General features: G+C 38.0%; 1 protein-coding gene across 1 annotated transcript in view; it reads right to left on the reverse strand.

Moving 5' to 3' along the window:
- The window catches only part of LOC105389662, a 74,252-nt gene that overhangs the window by 4,768 nt on the left and 47,318 nt on the right, over nt 1–22,166 (reverse strand). The window contains exons 2-8 of the mRNA XM_048626800.1: nt 20,836–21,053; nt 18,669–18,835; nt 17,533–17,616; nt 12,314–12,531; nt 5,776–5,931; nt 1,349–1,583; nt 653–865 (exon numbers count right to left, since the gene is read on the reverse strand). Of these exons, the coding sequence (XP_048482757.1) occupies nt 653–865; nt 1,349–1,583; nt 5,776–5,931; nt 12,314–12,531; nt 17,533–17,616; nt 18,669–18,835; nt 20,836–21,053 (1,291 nt within the window). The remainder of the gene's footprint in view (nt 1–652; nt 866–1,348; nt 1,584–5,775; nt 5,932–12,313; nt 12,532–17,532; nt 17,617–18,668; nt 18,836–20,835; nt 21,054–22,166) is intronic.

Raw genomic sequence — 22,166 nt, forward strand, 5'->3', positions numbered from 1 at the left:
TACATTAACATGTTGTGAGTGTGTGTTTATATTATGATTATACCGAGTGCGAGGGGAAACAGTTTAATTTTAATTAAAATACATTTAGGAACATATTCTGTATTAAAACATTTTGCCATCATAACTTTATGTAAGGACTGTGTTTCCAGTGAGCTGAGTGATTGTGTAAATTTTCATCTTCCACATTTTGTACCCATTCATTTTATCTTGTTGTGAAATATCAACTGTTTGTCCGGCGCACCCTGGGTAGTCAGCGACTGACGCTTATCTGACTAGCCAATCTTTTCACCACGATGACAAACCCAAGTGTTGCATCAAATGAAATGAAATGAATTTAGTGTTTGTCAGGGACCCGGCAAGAAAAATATAATTGTTCCTAACTTGAGCCCCTGTTCTTTACTGTGCAAACTTAATACATTAGATAGGTCAAGAATAGTCAAGACTTCGTATCTTGGACCAAGAAAAATTATCTGAGACTTTCTCATTTGGATTACTGAAATCTTTCTAACAAAACACACAATGCTAAACGTTGTGAAAAGGCTGACAAAAGTCGTATGGGTAAATTGTTTATACTGTTATATTATTGTTATACATTTGTTTTTATGGCAATACCGATAGTCTTCATAATCTACCAAAACAACACACGCCTTACCCGCTATAACTGCCAGTCTTGCTCTCAAACCGCACGAACATGGCGTTGCCGGTGGACACGAAGTCATGCTTCTCCATGGGTCGGCTAAACGTGTCGCAGAACGTCTTGATGATCCTCGCGTCGTCAGGGCGAGGAGCGTCGTAGAGGGTCAGGGACTCCCCGCAGTCACCCGTCCACGGGACGATGGGGGACTCGATGCGGTTGATTCGGAAACTGGTGGAGAGGGGAGGGGTTTTAGATTGTATTTCGTACTTCAATAGTCTGCTTACTAGAATTGCCAAATATTCTAGCTGACGTGGCAAATGACAATAGATAGGCCGGTCATATATGCTAAACAATAATCATTACCGTTGGATTTAGCAGTAGATTAGTTCTCGAGTAAAACCCATAAACAAGATAAAATAGCCCATCCAGTCCGATGGGCCATAGTACCAGCTGTGGTTACATGAGGAAAACTAAAGATGCAGTATTGTAGCTCTCATTAGGAAGACCCTGAGAAACCTTCTCTTCATTGTTGCCTAATAATGATGAGCCACAAAACACAATCCAATAAAGGGTTATTGCGTTTAAATTCGTTTTGCATATAAATTGAGACAAAGTATTTTTCGTGCCATAGCTACGTAGGTATGTTTCCTTATGTTCTAGGTTGCCGGAGCGTCCTTGGGAAATGGCTGACAAAAAAATTAACCAACTCACCTGGGAAAGTAAAGCCTCACGACCTGCCCCGGGAACCCCTGCATCAGATAAGTGCACGACGTATGCGGCGGATACCAGTGGGCAACGGACAGGAAGATGCCCTCGGTGTCTCCGGACTTCTTGAGGCTCTCCGCGGTGAGCTGCCAGTCGCAGGTGCCGACGCGCGAGCCCGGCGCCTCCACGTGGCCCGGCCAGTTGCCCACGTTGAAGTGGAAGCCGGTGTTGAGGAGAGGACCTGGTGGAGTGGAGATGAGACTGAATTAAAATATCACTGGTGGAGAGGAAATAACACTGAGTCCTGGTATACCAGCGGCCAGGTTCGTTATCGACGGAGGTAAACGTGACTATATTGCAATTCGCCAAATTGCAAAATTTGCTGTATAGAAAATTTGTTGGTCACGTGACTATTTACTACAGGGAACAGAATTTTTATAGGTTAAAGTTATTAATAGTCATCCTGAGTCATCGTTGGGATTCACATAGGTGCAACAATTTTGGTAAGTAGGTAATTATAAAGAAGTGTTGTTACAAACAAAATAGACTCGTAAAATTATAATATTTAACTTTTAACTCTCTAATATTGTAGAATGGAAGGATATTGTACACTGTCTGTTGCTAAACAGGGAGTTATAATTAGCTGACTATTTAGCTTTTGTAACAAAGTTTTGTACCGGCTCTGAGGCCCCACTGTTATATGAAATTGTCGCACACTAACAGTACTAACACCAACTTTTGCTTAATTTCTAAACGTGTCCATTTCCAGCTGCAAACCTGTTTAAAACTTTTACATTTATTTGTATTTAAGTGGCAATATAACGGAAATACTTTACAGTATGTTAATTTGATTGACATTCATGTTTTTTTTGAGCATGCTATTTTTTGCTCTATATTTTTTGTCTACAAATAAAACCTGAAATAGTAATCGTTATTTCATTACACATTAGCCCAAATAAAACCCCAGATTATGTAAAATTATTGGCAAACAATGTCAGTTACACTTTTGCGCTAAACCATTACTAACGCGAAATCTGTTTGTAATTACTTCGATGCGGCTTATATTCACATTTAGGGGCAATTTGTAAACGCTTTCGTGCAATGCAGTATCTATTTAGTACATTCTCATTTGAATCTAACTGCCATTTGAATGCTATAGCAACATGCATATCTACCATTTGTTGTTTGGTATGTTGTTAATGTTATTTATTTAGACTGCGTTCCCAGTTGGCAAACGGTTTGCCGACGACTGAGTTAGCGGCGTATTGGTTGACGATAAATAATAATGACGAGATTCAGTTTTGCGACTAAAGTCTGTTTTTTAACCTCACATACTAAATGGACAGTTTCGGAACGGTTCATCAACAGTCGATTGTCCCGACAATAAGTGACGTGTCGTACTATTGGCGGGATAATCGACTGTTGACTGTTGATCAACCGTTGAGAATCTGTCAATTTAGTATCTGAGTAAAAAACAGACTTTTGTAACGAATAAATAAGTAGTTTGACTAGTGCAAATCGACGTCAATAACTAACCCGTGTAGCGTCACTGAGCTATATAGGTACCCGGTTTCCCTCTCTTCCATATAGCCACACATAATATGTAAGTACTAAAAGACCTCGTAACCATGTTATCTGGGGAGGAAAATGTGACCTATTCATCTGGCTAGATTTAGAAAGGTGTCAATTTCACACTCGCTCGGTCTCCAGGCAAGCATGCGAATGGAGGGGGGTTATTCTAGATTAACTAAAATAGAACGAAGGAAGGCTATCACGCCACCACTTATTACGGTAAAAATAAAAAACCGAAAAATGCCAATGAAAGATAAATTTTAACTATACTTGTCAGTAAACCTATATTTATGTAACTTTTTTTTACATGTGTGTGTCTTTAAAAATTATAAAGCAAAGACTATAGATATATCTCGTTAAAACCGGCTTTGTACTACTCCGCAGAAAGTGCTATACTGTGTCTTAAGCATACCGTCAAATATTATACAGATCGCAAAACACCCGTGTACGCGTGTTTCCTCGACCTCTCCAAGGCTTGGTGTCGTACGATCTGCTATGGAACAAAATGAAAAGTATGGAAATACCTATAGAAGTCATCCGCATGTTCCAGTACTGGTACGCACATCAGTCCAACAGTGTCCGGTGGGCGGGGGCAATGTCAGACCCCTACCGGCTCGAGTGTGGGGTGAGACAGGGCGGATTGACATCCCCAACCCTGTTCAACCTCTATATGAACAAGCTGATCGTCGCGCTCAGCAGTCAGCATGTCGGCTGCCACGTCGACGGTGTCTGCGTCAATAACTTGAGCTACGCAGACGACATGGTTCTGCTGAGTGCGTCGACCTGTGGCCTTAGAGCGCTGGTGCGGACGTGTGAGAAATACGGTCACGGATTAATATATAACGCAAAGAAAAGCCAATGCATGGTCTTTGAGGCTGGTGCAAAACGACCCAGAGATGTACCACCAGTACTATTAAATGGCAAGTCACTTGTGATGGTCGATCAGTTTAGGTACCTGGGGCATATACTGACCACCGATCTCAAGGACAATGCAGATATTGAGCGCGAGCGGAGGGCACTGTCGGTAAGAGCGAATATGATAGCCCGCATGTTTGCACGATGTACTCAACAAGTTAAAGTTACGCTCTTCAGGGCTTACTGCACATCCCTCTACAGCTGCAGCCTGTGGACAGACTACACGAAGCGAAGCTACAGTGACCTCCGAGTCCTGTACAATAATGCTTTCAGGACAGTATTGGGACTGCCTCGATTCTGCAGCGCATCGGGGATGTTTGCCGCGGCGCGCACGGACTGCTTCCACACCACCATGCGCAAGCGCACCGCGTCCATGGTGCGCAGGGTCCGGGCCAGCTCCAATATTGTCCTGAAAATGATTGGCAACAGAGTGGACTATCCATTTCTCGGCACTGCTGTGACAGACATGTCGCTGTAACTATGCCGCTAAGGAAGTATTAATTAGTTTATTTTATTATTATTATTATAACGCATGTAATTAAATTTATAATCTGACATTATTATTATTTTTATTATTGTATTTAATCCTGAATTTATGTATTGATTTGATTTATGATAAATTGTATGTTAATTCTTGTGCTCGTTGTTAATGTACCTATTGTTTTTATTGAATTTTATGACATGTACTGAATATGGATCAAGTTATCTGAAATAAATGAATTAAATTTAATTTTACTACTGATTTGTATGAACACTCTGGACTATAACCGGTTCATAATCAATATTATCTTTAGTTTTCGTTTTCTATTACAGGGACTAGGTATGTTTAATGCAAAGTAAAGCTAAAGTAACCTCCTTGAACTCGGGCCGGCTTCATCTGTTGCTACGGAATATGTAGGAAATATTCGCACAATAATATCTTCAGGTGAGGTATCTGCAGATACTATTCAAGATGGCTAAGCGTTGCCATTGCGATAGTGAACTTATGGTACCTACGAGTACACCAACAATCTGCGGCAGTTTTTGATATGGGGAACTTCTTTTTATGACATGTATTTCCAAAAGTTATAAGACAAAAGTTATTCACGGTTGAACCCTGAGTCACACTCACACCCCGTTTGGGCTTACTATACTACTTTTTTACACGTACTAATTTTGTTGAATTCACAATCGTATTGGAATCTCTCAAGTTGCTATGAATATGGCTTCGAGCTACAGGGTGTCTAGAAAATTCCAACAATGATACCTTTGCAGATCGCCTGCGTGGTTGGCAAAATATTATTTGCCCAGGGAATATGTTTATTGTGATATGTTCTGGGAAAGTTTTTGAGAGATCGCAGTGGTTATTTAAAACAAAATAGGTAGGTAGGTACTTTTGAACGTCTTAACTAGCAAACCGACGGTAAATTTTATGAATACGGCAGTAAAACTCGAAGTTTTTAGCGTTAGATTGCAGTTAGGTATTGCATTGGCTCTACTGCTGCCGCTACACGAGTTCGTTATCGACGTAGATAAACGTCATAAATACGGCTCTTTGATTGGTGGAATGCGCAGTAAACAGGTTCATTGACATCATGTAGTTCACCACTGAAGCAAGATTGTGCTGAGAGAGTTCTCGGGTAAGTGGTCAACCCGACCGTCAGATGTTTTCAAGCTACCCCAACACCTCTGCTTAAATTTTAGATAGATAGATAGAATACACTTTATTTGTACACCAAAACAGAATAATAAAATAAACAAAATGTAACTTAATTAGGGTACAAAAGGCTGTCTTATCAATAAAAGCGATCTCTGCCAGACAACCTTTGGATGGAGGGAAACAGAGATTAAGATTGGGTTCAGTGTACATGTTGAAAAGGTTTGTAGATTATTTAATATTCTAATTGCTATTATAGTAAATTCCACTTTTAAACAAATAAGTATAGTAAATTCCACTAAATTCTTACCAGCCGGCGAGCTGACGAACTCGACGAACAGGTCCTGCGAGGTGCCGATGATGGAGTAGGGGAACTTGCCCATGCCGCAGAACGTGCCGATCACGGCCGCCGACTCGTCCTTGCCGTCGTAGATGCGGATGTAGTCGAACGGACAGTTCTCCGAACCTGGCGGAAAGAGGATTGAGATTTAAGTCTAGTGGATGAGGATGCAAAGTCGATTGACGAATTTGTTGAACGGACAGTTCTCCGAACCTGTTGATGGAGGGTTGAGATTTAGACCTGGTAAGAAAGATACAATCCTTCCTATTTTTTAAAGGAGACCCGTGTCCCAGCAGTGGGGTTGTGATGATTATGACGGTGATGATGAAGGGAGATTTGATAGTTAACTGGGGAATGGAAATGTTTATGGGAAGGTTAAGAGAACTAAAGCAGCAAATGCCGAAAAGTTCTTGGCGTCGTCGATGCGGATGTAGTCGAACGAACAGTTATCTGAATCTGTCGTAAGGAGTTGCAGTTTTATGTCTGGTGGGAGAGAATTCAGAATCAATGGGATACCTATTCCTAAACTAAAGTAACCTATGACCGGTGGATGCAAAGCGCAACGTGTGACTCTTTGGCTCGCTGGACGGTCATCGGACTTTAGACACGTAACAAGATATTGGATAGGATGGCCTAGGACCTAGGATTGTTTTGTCTTTCCTTGAGAGTGGCCAATGTCTATGATGTTGATCGGGAAATGTGGGAAACATATCAGTTTAAAGCGTATTTTATTTATTATTTTTTATTATTTAAGCGTAATTTTATTACACACATTAATAACCAGAATTTTCTTGACTCGACAATAGATCACAAAATGAAAATATATGGACTGAAAGTTTTTTTTACTGTACATAGCAATCAGTTGTTTGCAGGTGTGTTGTGTATGCTACTGAGTATAGTGACGCACTGAATTAGTGGAAACACTCTGTTCCTTACTGTAATATCTCAGAGGGGAATACTCAGTTATTTAGTGCTATACTTAGTGGATCTGGGAATTCGCAAGCTACGTCAGTGGACCATGTGGTTAATAGCACTACGTAATAGACAGAGTTTGTGGTTATGTACGTAAACTGCTTTGGCATAGAACCTTGCTTTAATTTGGTGTTCATGTTGTAATATTATACACTAGTATATTCTACACATTCTATTAGGCTAAAGTTATTAGATTTTAAATGTACCTATTACTTGTGAATAAAAATAAAATAATATTATATACCTACACTTATAAGCGAAAGGTTTAGCGTCCATATATTACATAACACGTATGTAGGTTTACCACACAACGGACGAAAGAGAGTAATAATAAATAAATAAATAAATATGTGGGGACATCTCACACACGGCCATCCGACCCCAAGCTAGGCAGAACCTGTGTTATGGGTGTCGGACAGCTGATATATCTACACAAATACATAGATAGATAGATACTAAATATAAATATCAACACCCAAGACCCGAGTACAAATATCTGTCTTTAAACAAATATCTGCCCCAGCCGGGAATCGAACCCGGGACCATCGGCTCAGTAGTCAGGTCACTAACCACTACGCCATTCGGTCGTCAAGAGTGCAGAGCTCCGAAGCTTCGGAAAAACAAAACTACAGCGCTAACCACCACTCTATATCGTTATATTAAAGCGTGCCGATTGCTCTTTCGCTGGTTATTGGATTTAGAGAGTAATCCCTCAGGTGACGTAGTGTGAGTGACATTATAAAGAAAGAAAGAAAGAAAGAAAGAAACATTTATTTGACACACTGAACAATAAAAACAGAAACAAAAAAGAAAAAGAATACTACAAAAAATATATATAAAAAAACAGAAAATAATACAATACAAACAAACAAGGTTGCTGTCCAGAGCGTCAAAAAGGCACCAGCTCAGCGTGTGCTGTGGCCAGAGGCCACAGCGCTGGTTTTCAGCTGGCCCTTATAACCTTTTTATAGACTCAAGATTCTGTATTTTTTCTATCCAAACACGATTCAGTGTTTCGTTAACACATCGTAGCATAGGTACAACGATATTATCTACATAGTTACATTTTGTAAAAACATTTTCAGCTACTGAAACTGACGTTGCACGTTGTGACTTAGGCCTGGGTCTCCTATTTACGCCGCAGGTCGCATCCAGCGTCACGCCGTAGGCCGCGTCACGATGCTCACTACGTCTACGCGCCAAACGTCAGCGTGTGAGGGAGACCGCATCAGTACATTTCTATAGTGAGCATCGTGACGCGGCCTACGGCGTGACGCTGGACGCGACCTGCGGCGTAAATAGGAGACCCAGGCCTTATTAATATTTATAATACCACTTCTCCGCAACGGATAGCGCACAATTTCATAGTTATTAAACCCTATTTATGCTGCCGAATATAATTTTTGGTAGATAGCACGAAGTAAACCTTTTGTTCAAAGTTTTTTTTAGAAAGTGTTTTTGCCTTCATAATAGGTTCCAAATTATATCAAAAATACTCATAGCACATGGATGCACGAAACATCTGATATATTATTTATTATTTTGCAGGTAAGTACGTCTTTTTGACCATGACCACAGAATGATCATTATCATCGTCATCATCATCAGCTTTTTTCATTGAGCTCTACCAAGGAGCGGCACAACACTCTGTCCTCGGCCTTCCTCATCCTTCTTCTTCTTCTGGTGCCGTCTCCTATCGAAGGTTGGCAATCATCCTGCTGATTTCCGTCTTGGAGGCCGCCGCACGGAACAATTCTCCAGTGCTCAGCTGGAACCACTGGCGTAGATTTTGCAGCCATGATGTCATTGGCCGCCCAGGCCTCCTCCTGCCTTGTATTTTCCCCTGTGTTATTACTTGGAGGAGTTCGTACTTGGGGTTTCGCATTATGTGGCCGAAGTATTCCAGCTTGTGTCTTTTTATGGTATTCAGTACCTCTGTGCCTTTTTTATTTAATCTTTGAAGGTCTGTTACATTCCGAACCTTCTGGACCCACGATATTTTGAGCATTCTTCCTCATCCAGCCACTACCAACCACCTGTCTAAGGTCGTCGGTCCACAAACTGATACAAATGAAAATCTCAGAAGACCCATCCTTTTCCGTCTGGGAGCAAAAACCAGATAACGTAGCAAAATAGTTCCATTTCTTATATTGAAATTCCCTCGGAGGCAATGAGAGAAAGTTTTGCAGAAAGGTTCTTTTGGAGAAAATCGACATTTCCAAAGGCATCTAGTTCTGATAACATCACCGGTCCAGTGTGTCATATCTATAATTAAAATCTTCTACATTCTATTTGGAAATACCTATATTTTATTTTGCTACAAATATTTATACAATCTACAATATTGTGGCTGCAATACAAGAAAACGTGATTAAATAAGGGCTGTGGTTCTTTGTTAGTAAGTTACGATATTAATCTTCTAATACAGCAATAAAAAAAACTAAAATACTATTGTTTATATTTCAGATAACTCTAGTATTTCAATAAGTACATATTTATGTTGCTAGTCTATATTTTAACGTCAACCTGTCTGTCTGTTATTAATGTCGTGTGTTTATGTAATCTTAATTTTAATGTAATTTTTCCGTGTAACCTGTATTAACATGTATTGCTTATTTAGCAATAAATAATCTATCTATTTTCTAAAGACTACACAACGTGTATCGCAACTGGGTATATCCCACACTACACTAGCAAAATGTTCCACCGACATCACTCAACAACAAACTTGCTCTAAGTTTGACAGCTTGCTAAGAATTTAATATCAGGGAAAACTTCCCTGAGCCCATCCTGATTTAATGTAGTTCCGGTCTCTTCCCAATATTGCCTTTTCTATTTAGCTTTGTTAGATTTAGTTTAAGGTTAAGAAATAGTGTAAGCTGATTGTTATCTTGTATTAGGGTATGATGGGACTGACATGTTTTCTATAGAAAACAAAGTCCCTAAATATAAATAGATTTTAAAAAAAAATCTAAACCTTAGTTTGCGCTTCCTTACGAATTGCCTATTGCGGTCATGAGACTCTTTTTTCTGGGAAACCCTTTATGTTCTACTAGCTGTTCCCGCGAGCTTCGCTTCGCCTTAAATGTATTGCCGTCGGAATTCTGGGATAAAAAGTAGCCTATGTTCTTTCCCAGGGTCTCTAGACCATATTATCTAATATATGTATACCTACTTACCAAATTTCATTCAAATCCGTTCAGTAGTTTTGGCGTGAAAGAGTAACAGACAGACAGGCAGACACAGTTACTTTCGCATTTATTATATAAGTTAGGATTTTTTGTGCATGCTTTTCTCTCTCAAATAGAATTGTTGTACGCATATTTCCTATATAGATCGTGAAGTCTAGCATTCATGTGAAAGGTCATTGAAAGCCTCTTGTGAAGGACCTTACTAACGTTACATGGTAGGTTCTTATAATTAGAATTAAACCTTTAATTAATTAAACAAATAGAAAAAAAATTAGAGCCTTAGTCAATGAATTTTTTTTTTCGCTTTCAGTGATAAAACCGCATTTTTTGTACATGTGTTCGTATATAAATTCTGTTCTTGAGTAGAAATAAAGAATATTCTATCCATCTATCTATGTTCTGTGCGTTTCTTTTACAGGTTCATAGTGAATAATGGTCCATGTTCGAATTTATATTTTATCGAAGTTTATTCTCTTTAGCAATATCATACGATCATAATATGACTACATTTTCCAAACGACCTAAGTGAACAAAAGGCTACCAATATTAAATATGCATGGAACATTAGGCGTCTGAAACATTTGCCTGTCTACTGGGGTTTCTACTTTGTTTTCTTAGCAGAATAAGAAATATTATATTTTTAACAAATATTTATGTGCTTCGGGGATTTTGAAATAAGTTGGACTAAGTATACAATACATATCCTATTTTAGGAATTCCAAATTGACTTAATGTTCCATTTCCTAATTCACCAAAATACCTAATAACGACTTTCAAACTTTGTTTTATCCTATGCATAAAATATACCTATATAACTAACCTAGCACTATCCTTTTTTATTTTCCACAATCCATCTTAATAATTATTATATCTGCTATTTACAAGAAAACACCTTTAAATACACTCACGGGCAATGAAAAAGTTCCACTCACAAAAAGCTGTCACCAAAGGACCCCAATTTTATCAAATATTTAATTTAAAATTTTAACAAAATATTACAGTTTTTTGTTGGTAATATCCTGATGCTCTGTGAAATGTACTCCAATGTTGCAGTACCAGTAGCAGTTGAGTAAACAAATGATTGGCCGAGCTGGGTGCGACAGGAACCCACCGTCCATTATTAGGAGCTGTTATTTACGTGCACATAAATTCACCTTAGCTTATTTTATGGAATAATGGCAAGGAAATACGCTAAGAGGCTGCCCAGACTCACAGATCCAACAAGATTCTTATTCTAGTAAAAAACCCTCTTGGTTTGTTCGATTCATATCATCGATTGCTTTTAATTGATAAACACGGGTAGTTACATATTGCAATCAATGTAATTTTTGTATGGTAGTTTTAGCTCGAGGTTTCGTCTTGTGATTCGGGCTCGGTCAATTTTAAGCTTCTCTTTTGCTTTTGATTATTCGGAGTAAGTACTTTAATTTTATGTATTAGGTGGGTTTTGTGTTATTAATATCGCTACTAGCTGGTAGACTTTAAAATTATGCATATTATTATAAGAAACAACATATAAGTGTGTGTGAAGTGATCGGGATGATTTTATTAGATGTGCCAGCCTGAATAAGTCAAGGTATTTATTTATATTATTATGAATATTGTTTTGTCATTTTTACTAGGTATATACTACTGGGAACCTAATCGTAAGATCATTTTGAAACCACAAAAATTATCCAAAAGTTAGCAAACTCAGCCCCCAAGGAATACATCGTATATCCTCCCCACTGCCGTCCTGCGATGACGGTTATTGAAAGGGAAAAAGATGAGGGAAAAAGGAGCCATGGAAATTGGTCGCATTCAATAGAATTTTCCGTTTTTCCGTTCACAGCGGAATTAAAGGTCCCTGTTCACCTTTGTGGGTATTTAAATAGAGGGTATTTTTGAATGGAGAAAGCTAAATAGATTCCATCACAGTATAGGTAGATGTCTAATTTTCAAATACTGTTAACAAGTATACACGGAGTGTAAAGGCTTTAGGCGCTTTGGAACTGAAAGTTTGCGAAGAGTTTCTAACTTGATGTAAAATGTTGTATATTAAAATATTAATAATAACGGCAGCTGTAAATTAAATCGCCTTCCTTTAATTAATAATATCGAGGCTAATTCTGAAGTTTAAGTTTTAAAAGTGCTGTCAAAACTTAAATAACTCGAGCCCCTGTAGCCTCTTAATAAAGTCCCAACAAGTACGTATAGCAATAAAAACCTATATTTTAAAAAATATCCTTTATGATTAAAGCAGTGTCACTATTGAGGTCTGGTTTCTCTGCACCAGACTGCACTACAAACTAATAATTTATTTACAAATAATATATCTTTTTTCATCTCAAAAAACCAAGACATACCTGAAGTAATCGGCCGCATAGGACACGTCATAATATTCTCGCAGCGCTGCCCGTCAATATTGAACTCTTCATTCTCGATATAGAGCTTAATATACGGCAGGCGGGTGTTGAGGTGGTATCTGCAGTGGAGGTTCCTTGGGTAGACCCCTGGGTAGGCAGCGGACTGCACGTAGCACGTCTGCAGACGACAGTCCCGGAACACTCGCTCGCAGTATGACCTGAGAAATAATAATAATAATCTTACTGACACCATTTAACATAGAATCATGAATAAATAATTATAGATTTTTAATAGAATTTTTGATTCGTGATTTTGTTACGTATGTCATCATCACAAAAACACGTCTCCACCGCTGGGCCACGGATCACCTTCCAATGAAGGAAGGTTTGAGCCTGAGTCCACTACGCTGGCCTAGTGCGGTTAGGTGGACCCTAACAGAAGCAAGCTTGTGCTGAGAGAGTTGTCGTGGTCACCCTGTCTGTCAGATGTTTTTTCTCAGTGAAGCGAGTTCGTTGACGGACGTATGTAATGTCTTGAAATGTGAAATGAAACGGAAAAGGTGAAAATGCTAGCGAATAACAATGAAACGAAAATAAACCAAACAAACTTACAATTCACCCTACCAATATATCTTTCAAGGCATTCTAATAGCCCAGAAATACGTGGTCTTTAATAAACAGATCTCCATTTGTTACCATTATTGATGCGGTATGGAGGGCAACAAATCACTTCAGATATAAATCGGGGGCCGTATTACTTATAGAGGCTTAGTTGAAACGTCACGTGTGGGGGTGCTTATGATTTATCATCTGTATTGGCTATAGCTTCGAGCATACACGCCAGGGGGCGCCCTAGCTTGACAAAGTATACGATTGATACTTAATACTCAATCATTTATTGCATGTAAGTTTTACACAGGATACGGACTCGCTTGTTTTATGCGCGCCTAATACAGCAAATTGCGAAGAGTACCTAAACGCAAAACTAGTAAACTGTGAACACTCGGCATAGCGAATAGGTTCTCATAACTTCAATAAATAAATAAATAAAGGATGTGGCCTTACATACTAGAACCAAATAACTTGTATTTTTGAATAAATTATTTGTAGGTATTTTGTGTTTGTACTAAACCGATAGGCCGCTAACCGACTGAGTTAACGGTTTGCCTACTGGGAAGTGGGAACACAGCAAAAACACGAGTGTTCTTAGTCATATTAATTTTTTATTAAAATCGGTTCAGCGGTTCAAAATTTATGCGACTTTAAGTGTTGGAATTCTGGGGGTTAGGCCTTGGTTAGGTTATTGTAAGCTGGAGTGACCTCACTGTTGGAGCTGCACGTCCGATACCCGACGATGGCGGTCTTTGGCGGATTGGTTACGTTTCGAGCATGCTGAAATTTGTTGTGTATACACACACGTAGTACACTCACGAGAAATGATAAAGTTCCACACTGTGGTAACACCATTGACCTTATACATTGGGTTCCACTTACAAAATTTCGATACCATTTAATTAACATTTCAACACAATATTTACGTTTTGTTTGGTAATATTATAATGGGCTTCAATGTTGCAGACGGCGTAATTAAGCTAGCCTTCTCCGTTTAGGAGTAATTTGGTCATTTTCACACTGAAACTTTTTCATAGCTCGTGAGTGCATTATTTGAAATAGGTCTGTACACAATGTACCTACTGTTCAACGAAATTACTTTTATATGTATTGTTAGTTTAGTGTTATTAAATAACATACACCAGATAATATATGCTTCCGTTTACAACTTAGTTTCTACTAGTTTATGACATAATAATTATTCAAAACTAAAAAAAATATGATAAGAAGTAATTGAATTAGAATAATAATGTAAGTACAAGAATCTATCCTAAACCTAACACATGATCTCTTACAAACCTACTATACACTATATGGCTGAAAAAATAACAAAGATATTTTCTCTTTATGACACTTTTTACGTCGTCGCGGCACTCGGTGGCGCCGTAGGAATGATTCGGAGTAGGGACCCAAATGGGGAGTACTTTGGTTCGGAACGTGACCAAAATTGCGAATAAATCAGCTGAATGCCGCCCAGTGCCCGCCTAGTCACCTATTATTACCGCACTGGAGATTTATTCCGTGTAATCACGTCTTAAATTAAAGTTGAGTGTGGCAATTTTTGCTGAAACGGGGACTTATTGGGTATGGAGTGTGATTCGAAAGGTGTTAGTTTTGTTGGGGATGAGATATGGGTGGATATTATTTGTGGAAGTTAGCTTAGTACCGCTTCAGAGGCTTAGGACATAATATTGTCGCTCCCTCGCAGGGACATAGAGGTACAGGGTGATTGGTAAGTCGATAAATTCCTTTAAATAGATTGTAGAGTAACTCATTTCCAGTCGATTGAACCCTACAGTGTCTTATCCGAAATTCAACCATTTCTAGACTTTTTTGTCAACCATTTCTACTTGAGATATTTCAGACTTTTTTTTAGTTTTTTGTAATCTAGCAGTAGACGGAAAGATGTCTAGTTTCACTCCCGCTACAAAAGTTAAAATCCCTCGACAATGAGCACATAACTTTTAAATGATTGAAACAAGAATTATGTCCGAGTCATCTTTCTATCAAATCTGTATAAGTATATATTTAAGTTGGGTTATGGTAGGATTGGCTACGTTGCCATAAACAACCTCTACAAACTACATACACACGAACATTTGTTTTAAAAAAGTACCTAAATATTAGGTAATAATAATAAGATTATATTTTCAATGAGAGTCTGGTCTAAGAATAACTTGAGCTAGTTATACACGATCGTCTATTGTTTCACCCTCAAGTTACAAAACAGCAATAAAGCAACAAAGGGTTGGAATCCAACCAGCGCCGTAAACGGATCTAATTTAGTTTCAAATCAATCACTCACAATCCAAACAAGTCGAAACACTCGTTTAAAATACCCTCGTGAAGATTCAAATGTAGATCACGTCCCACCGACGCACTTTGATGTTTCGAGTCCAGAAAAACCAAGAACCTGTACCCACATATCATCCCTTAACAGTATACAAATAGATTCCAATTTTTATTGGCTAAAGCGAAAGGTCATGTTTGCGTCCAATTTTATCGCACACAAATTACTTTGCCTCAGTAGACTTTAATGCCGAAGTGGTAAGTTTCAATTTTGCGCGACAAATATTGCCAAGTATTTTGCTATGGAAGGGTTTGGATAGATAATTTGAATAGATAGGAGAAAAAGTAGGAGGGCCCGGGACCCTCTCCTTTGTATTTCATAGTGTATATCAATGATATACCTTAGTTGTTACTTGAGATAAGTAGGGTCTTCACGCGAGTACGTGACTTGCCTATTTTTGCCACTATTTTCTAATTTCGGCGTCTTTATGACTTTCAATGTGACGGAGTTTCTAGCGATTGTGACGACGATTCAAAGGTAAATAAAATAGGATATAATAGGTATTTACTTTCTATTTTTGTCAGTCTTCTTTGGTGGTGACTTATGAACAAACTATAACCTAACCTCGACATTCAACACTAAAAATCGCATAACTTTCGAAAGGTTCAACAGATTTTACATGAAACATAGCTAAAAGCACTCGGATAACCATAACTATGACTCAAATATTTTTATCCAAAATCGATTTAGTCGTTTGGGAGCTACGCTACTCACAGACAGATACAAAGACACGTTAATTTTATAACACCCCTCATTTTTCGTCAGGGGTTAAAAAGACACGAACATATCTAAGTATATATTAGTAACCAACCATATTTTTTCTTCGCGGGTAAAAAATATAAAGGCACTCGTTCAGTGTTGAGTGAATAGAGGTAAAGAAAATTACGGGCAGTTCCACCTGGTACTACTCTTGAACAAAGGTTGTGTGTTTTAGGTTTTATATCCTTGGCAAGCTTTTTGCCCGGGTTTTATTAGATAGGTACAGTAAATTACGTATCTCGTCATCGTTGAAGCCATATGGGGCATCCTGGCCACTCTAGCACTATGTTTTATGTAATAAGCCGGCTGAAACACAAGTATTTTGTGTATTACACATAATTTTCTATCCCCGACGGAAAAAGAGGGGTGTTATAAGTAAGTTTAACTTGTGTGTGTATCCCTGTGTATCCTTTTTAGGGTTATTGGTAATGTTACTCCGATTGTAGCCATATTTTATCAAAATCGACTGAGCCGTTAAAAAGTTATGCGACTTTTAGTGTTATTGTACATATTATTTACGCATGATTCACGTAAATTAACGCAGCTATTCAAATTATATAGGGATACAGTACAATTATTATAAAACTTAATGACAAGTCAAGTACAGTGCAAGACTTGAAAAGCTTATGGACTCCCATTTAGTTACGAGCTGACATCGCAGCCTTCATTATGGCAAAATGACATTCGTCGCATAATAAATTGTCGCTATGAGATCATTTCGCTTCCTTTGAAGGCCTCATTACGACTGTCATATAAATCTCGAGTATGTCATTCGCCAACATTTAATATTCCCTGTGTTTTCGGGGAAAATGTACGGTAATGGTAATGAAGTAATCTAAATGTAGCGAAAATTATTTACTTTCAGGAAACAGCCTTTAACCTCTTGATTACAAATATAGTAATATATCAACTAGTAGGTTATCTACATACGTTTTATGTACTTAATTTATTATAATTGCTAGCGAGCAAGAAAAAGATCCACCTGCTGCTCCATATTATAAGTCACTGGAACTTTTTCATTGCTCGCGAACTAATGCAACCTTCGTTGATGACCGCCATTTTGTTTTTCTTTTATACAATACAATACAATACAATCCTCTTTATTTGCACCAAAAAAACAGAATCAATCCTAACTAATATTATAAATGCGAAAGTAACTGTGTCTGTCTGTCTGTCTGTCAGTCTGTTACTCTTTCACGCCAAAACTGCTGAACGGATTTGAATGAAATTTGGTATACATATGATATAGACCCTGGGAAAGAACATAGGGTACTTTTTATCCCGGAATTCCCACGGGAAAACTTTTTAAGGCGAAGCGAAGCGCGCGGGAACAGCTAGTACAAAATAAAACTTAAAAATAACAACAGTAAAAAAAGGCGGCCTTATTGCTTATAGCAATCTCTACCAGACAACCTTTGGATGGAAGAGAGTTATATAAATTAAAAAATAGGATTAGAGGTGGTTGTATATCCGATGGTAATAATGTAATGAAACTTACCCGGCCACTACTTCTCCTCTCCTGTTGGGATACAGCTCTGGATGTTGTCCGTAGCGCAGGTACACTTCAAACTGTTGCTCCGCTCTGTAACAAAATTATGATACAGAATGGTATTCAATCAGTACGTAATTCGTGGGATGGTTAAATTTTAAGGACTTCAAAGATTTTGAATACAGAATACTTACTTAATATTGACTATCTGCATTTATATTACTGTATTTAATGTCTAATTGTAAAGAGTAATGTTTTTAATTGTTACTTAACATTTTCTCTAACCCATTTTATGTTTTATTATCTCTGTTCTGACATGTAAATAATTATTTATTTATTTTCAAGACAAAGTTTCAATTGACCTCGTGAAAAGTAATGTCAAAAATATGTTTTCGAATGCACAATTTCGGAACACTCAACCTATACAAGCACCTTGGCTAATGTTTTCCGTAAAATATGTAAATTTCTTTGGATATCAGCCAAAAAATTCCATCCTACCACTTTCAGTTGGGGTACGGTAAATGACTTTACGGGAGAGCATAAATGATGTTCATTTTAGTCCATGTTTTAACATACATACCTACGTTGTAAGTATTGAAACGATTATACTTCCAAGTAAATAATAATAATATAATTATATGTGGAGGACATCTCACACACGGCCATCCGACCCCAAGATAGGCAGAGCCTGTATTATAGGGTATCGGACAGCTGATATATCTACACAAATACATAGATAGATAGGTAGGTACATATTCAATATAAATATCAACAACACCCAAGACCCGAGTACAAATATCTGTCTTTAAACAAATATCTGCTCCAGCCGGGAATCGAACCCGGGACCTTCGGCATAGCAGTCAGGGACTCTTACAACTACGCCATTCGACCGTCAAATAATGTTGTTCTTCAACAGTAGTATTACATTTCAACGACAGCGATACGGCAGTATAGTATGTATGTTTTACATTCTTTAGAGAACATGGTTGAAATTTTCACCAAATTAGATATTACCTAAATTGTTTTACACATAATTAAGATATTAGCTTACCTTACCTTATATAATAACAATAAGACAATAACTAACAAACAATTTATCTTTCAAGAAAAAAATATACAATAACAATAATTACAATTATTATTACCTCGAGTCGAAGCTGAAGTAAGTCTGATCCGTGAAGTTGTCGGCGTGGAAGACAATCTTCACGAAGTTGGTCTCGGAGATGAAGGTCTGTGGCTGCTCGATCTCGCCACAGAATAGCCCTGGCTCCTTCCGGTTCGACACGTCCGTCTTGGCATTGCCGTCTACTATCTGGTGGGGGAAAGAGACAGAAGATTAGTGAATCGCTTTAGAGGAAACGAAAAGTATCTGTCTGCTTGACTGCTACTCTATCGAATTTTATAAGGTCTGCCACAGAATAGCCCTGGTTCCTTCCGGTTCGACACGTCCGTCTTGGCGTTGCCGTCCACTATCTGGTGGGGGAAAGAGACAGAAGATTGTGTGAATAGCTGTAGAGGAAACGAGAGAGTATCTGTCGGCTTGACTGCTACTCTATATCATTTTATAATAAGAATAGCCCCGGTTCCTTCCGGTTCGACACGTCCGTCTTGGCATTGCCATCCACTATCTGGTGAGGAAAAGAGACAGAAAATGAGTGAATCGCTGTAGAGGAAACGAAAGAGTATATGTCTGCTTGACTGGTACTCTATCGAAATTTATGTGTGGTGAGGGAGCAAGGGAATTGCTGTCATAAATAACCTGACCAACGTGAAAAACCCCTGACGTTCTACGCTATAAGTCGCATAACTTTTGAACGGCTGTACTGATTTTCATGAAACATGTTTAAGAACACTCAGGGTAACATTACCTATGATCCAAAGACAAAAATTTCCATATCGGTTAAGCTGCTGGGGGCTACGCTACACAGACACGTTAAACTTACAACACCCCTCTTTTTTGTCGGGGGTAAAAGGGTTTTATTTATTTATTATATTTTAGGAAAACTTACAGCACAATTTGAAGATGGTATCGAATTTAAAGATAATAATTTAAAGATATATATTTCAATGATGGTATCGAATTTAAAGATAATAATTGAGTAGTGACTCTCCGCTATTCTATCGCCCTCCCACGCTTCTCCATCTATTCCTGTTGTCAACCTTCCCTCTTTCATTCAACATCCTTTGAAAGAACAAAACAAACTCATTTTTTCTGTAACGCTCATTAATGCCCTAGACACAGCCATAACCATTATATTCCGTAGCCTTTAATCAATTACCATCAATTAAGAAGTCAGCGTGCTAAGTTGGTCGGAGCTCGTCGGTATGAAGATACGGATTAACTGCCAAACGTCTAATTACGGGCAAGTCGGAATTGCCTCCTTTCGATCTTTGAAGTTTGGGGCCACAGCGCAGGACAAAGTGTGGGGGGAGATGAAAAACTACTTATGAAACACTTTTATACGTAGACGTACAGTCTTTTATTTAGTGGGCCTAGTGTAAAAACATAAAAAAACTCAGTGAATTGGCTAAACGCATTTGACATTCGGCAGTCAAGACTGAGTTTCAACTCGTAAGGTCATAGCTCATTAGCTACCCAACTCCAATTCCGCATTACCAAGCCTCGTGCGGTCAGTATTCTTTATATGAAATTTTATGGGTATGCGCTCACTACCTTAGCTATGACCTTCATACGGCTATAAATGTACCTTGTGTGCAAAGAACCTTCTAGACTGAAGAAGATTGTGTCCAGGGCAAAGACAAATCCAGATTGAAGATTAGCAGCCAGATCTTCTCCCTAATCCTTGTTCTATTCAGTTGGAAACCTTTTCGAAGTGGAGGAGAAGTTGCAAAATCAATTATTTAAGTTGGTAAGCACGCAAACTGAATTTCGCAACTTTTTACGCCGTTGAAGCAGCTAATAAGATAGATTAGGGAGTTTGTTTCTGCGCGACATTAACTCGCGCTTTGAAAGTGTTTCTTTGATTGGTTTTCTTCTTTGTAGAACGCCAGACATGGTTGTAGGTAATTTTCATCGAATTTAAGCTGGCTAATATCATACTAAGTACTGCATTATTAGATTCACAATCGATATAAATAAATTGAATATGAGGACAAAGCTGCATAAACCCTAATTTTGCGCTAGATAATTGTAAAGTAGAAATTGAAAATTTCAGAAATTACTGATAGTTATATATAAGAGTACCATTTCATTTTTGAGCCGCTTTGTAAACTTATGTAACTATACTTAATAACGACTATTTTGTATTTGCATTATATGTGTACTTTACAACAGAAAAATTAACTACGCACCTGCAAATACCCTTTATGGCACGTGGTCCCGTTGATCAGCGTGCCCACTTTGAACTTCTTGAACCGGATCCTCAGGATCCAGTCCTTGGGCGAGCCTCGGAAGGCCCTGAAGCGATACGTGCAGGTCAGCGGCCGTCCGAAGTTGTCTGACGTGACGGGCGGCGATGAGACGTCCTCGTAGATTTCAACTGTTTTGTTGCAGTGGTCACGTTTCGAGTCTGCGGACAAGAGATGCGGATGGTTAGAAAGTAGTTTATTTATTATAATTCTAAATTTATTACCTAACCAAACCTAAAAAACCCCCGTTTGGAAGCTATGCTACCACAGACATATACAAAGACACGTTAAACTTATAGCATCCCTCTTTTTCCGTTGGGAGTTAAAAGTTTAATATATCATTTTGATAAGAGTGGTGAGCAATGGTGGCTTTTTCAAATAGTTTGTTTACGGCTACCATCACTAGAATGTTTTTTGGATTTATGCTTCTTATTGGCAGTAGTCATGGAGTTTTAGATTTAATTACGTAGTTTTAGTGGTAGGTATTATACTTATTTGCATATTAAATGGTAAGGAGTATGACCATGCAAAAATCCTTATCGGAATTCCTCTATACCCCTTTCATTGTTAGCTAACATTTCTTGCTTGTAGTAAGCACAAGTAAAAAGAGAAAAACTTACAAAAGTTCCTTTAGCTAAGTACGAAATAAGTTGAAAAGACATGAACGGCTAAATAAAGCTACATTTTCAGAAAACCACACTTTTATTAATATTCATGAAAATGCTGAAACGTCCCGAGGGACTCGTCTCGTAAATTAGCTGTAGAAAAAGATAGTAGCAAAATACAGGCCAAAGAAAACGGTCAAGATTGTGAAGTTCAAATAGACATTGAAATATTTTATTCCTGCAAAGACTGTTTGCGATGTTAAAGACTCTAGTTATACTTAAGCTTTTATAGAGGTTGTTACAAAAAGGGTATACCTATTATATAAAACTTACAATGGGTAGTTGAGCACTGCTACAATACCGAGTTTGTATGTATAGTTAGCGCTTCCTTATTTTTTAAAACTGCTCGGGAAAAAATTTTTTTAAAGAAAATTATTAATTTTTGCAAGGATTTAAATGTTTACTATTTTTAGAATTTATCAATTACCTACTATGTTTGTTTATTGTATGTCATGTAGATAGATAGATAGATTATTCTTTATTTGTACACAAGAATAGATTATACAAAGCTTAAATATAAACACATAGGTACAAAAAAGGCGGTCTTATCACTAAAAGCGATTTTTTCAAGACAACCTTTAGGTGGAAGAATATTTATGTTCAGATAGG

The sequence above is a fragment of the Plutella xylostella genome, chromosome 17 (genome assembly GCF_932276165.1).
Source record: "Plutella xylostella chromosome 17, ilPluXylo3.1, whole genome shotgun sequence".
NCBI classification, from domain to species: domain Eukaryota; kingdom Metazoa; phylum Arthropoda; class Insecta; order Lepidoptera; family Plutellidae; genus Plutella; species Plutella xylostella.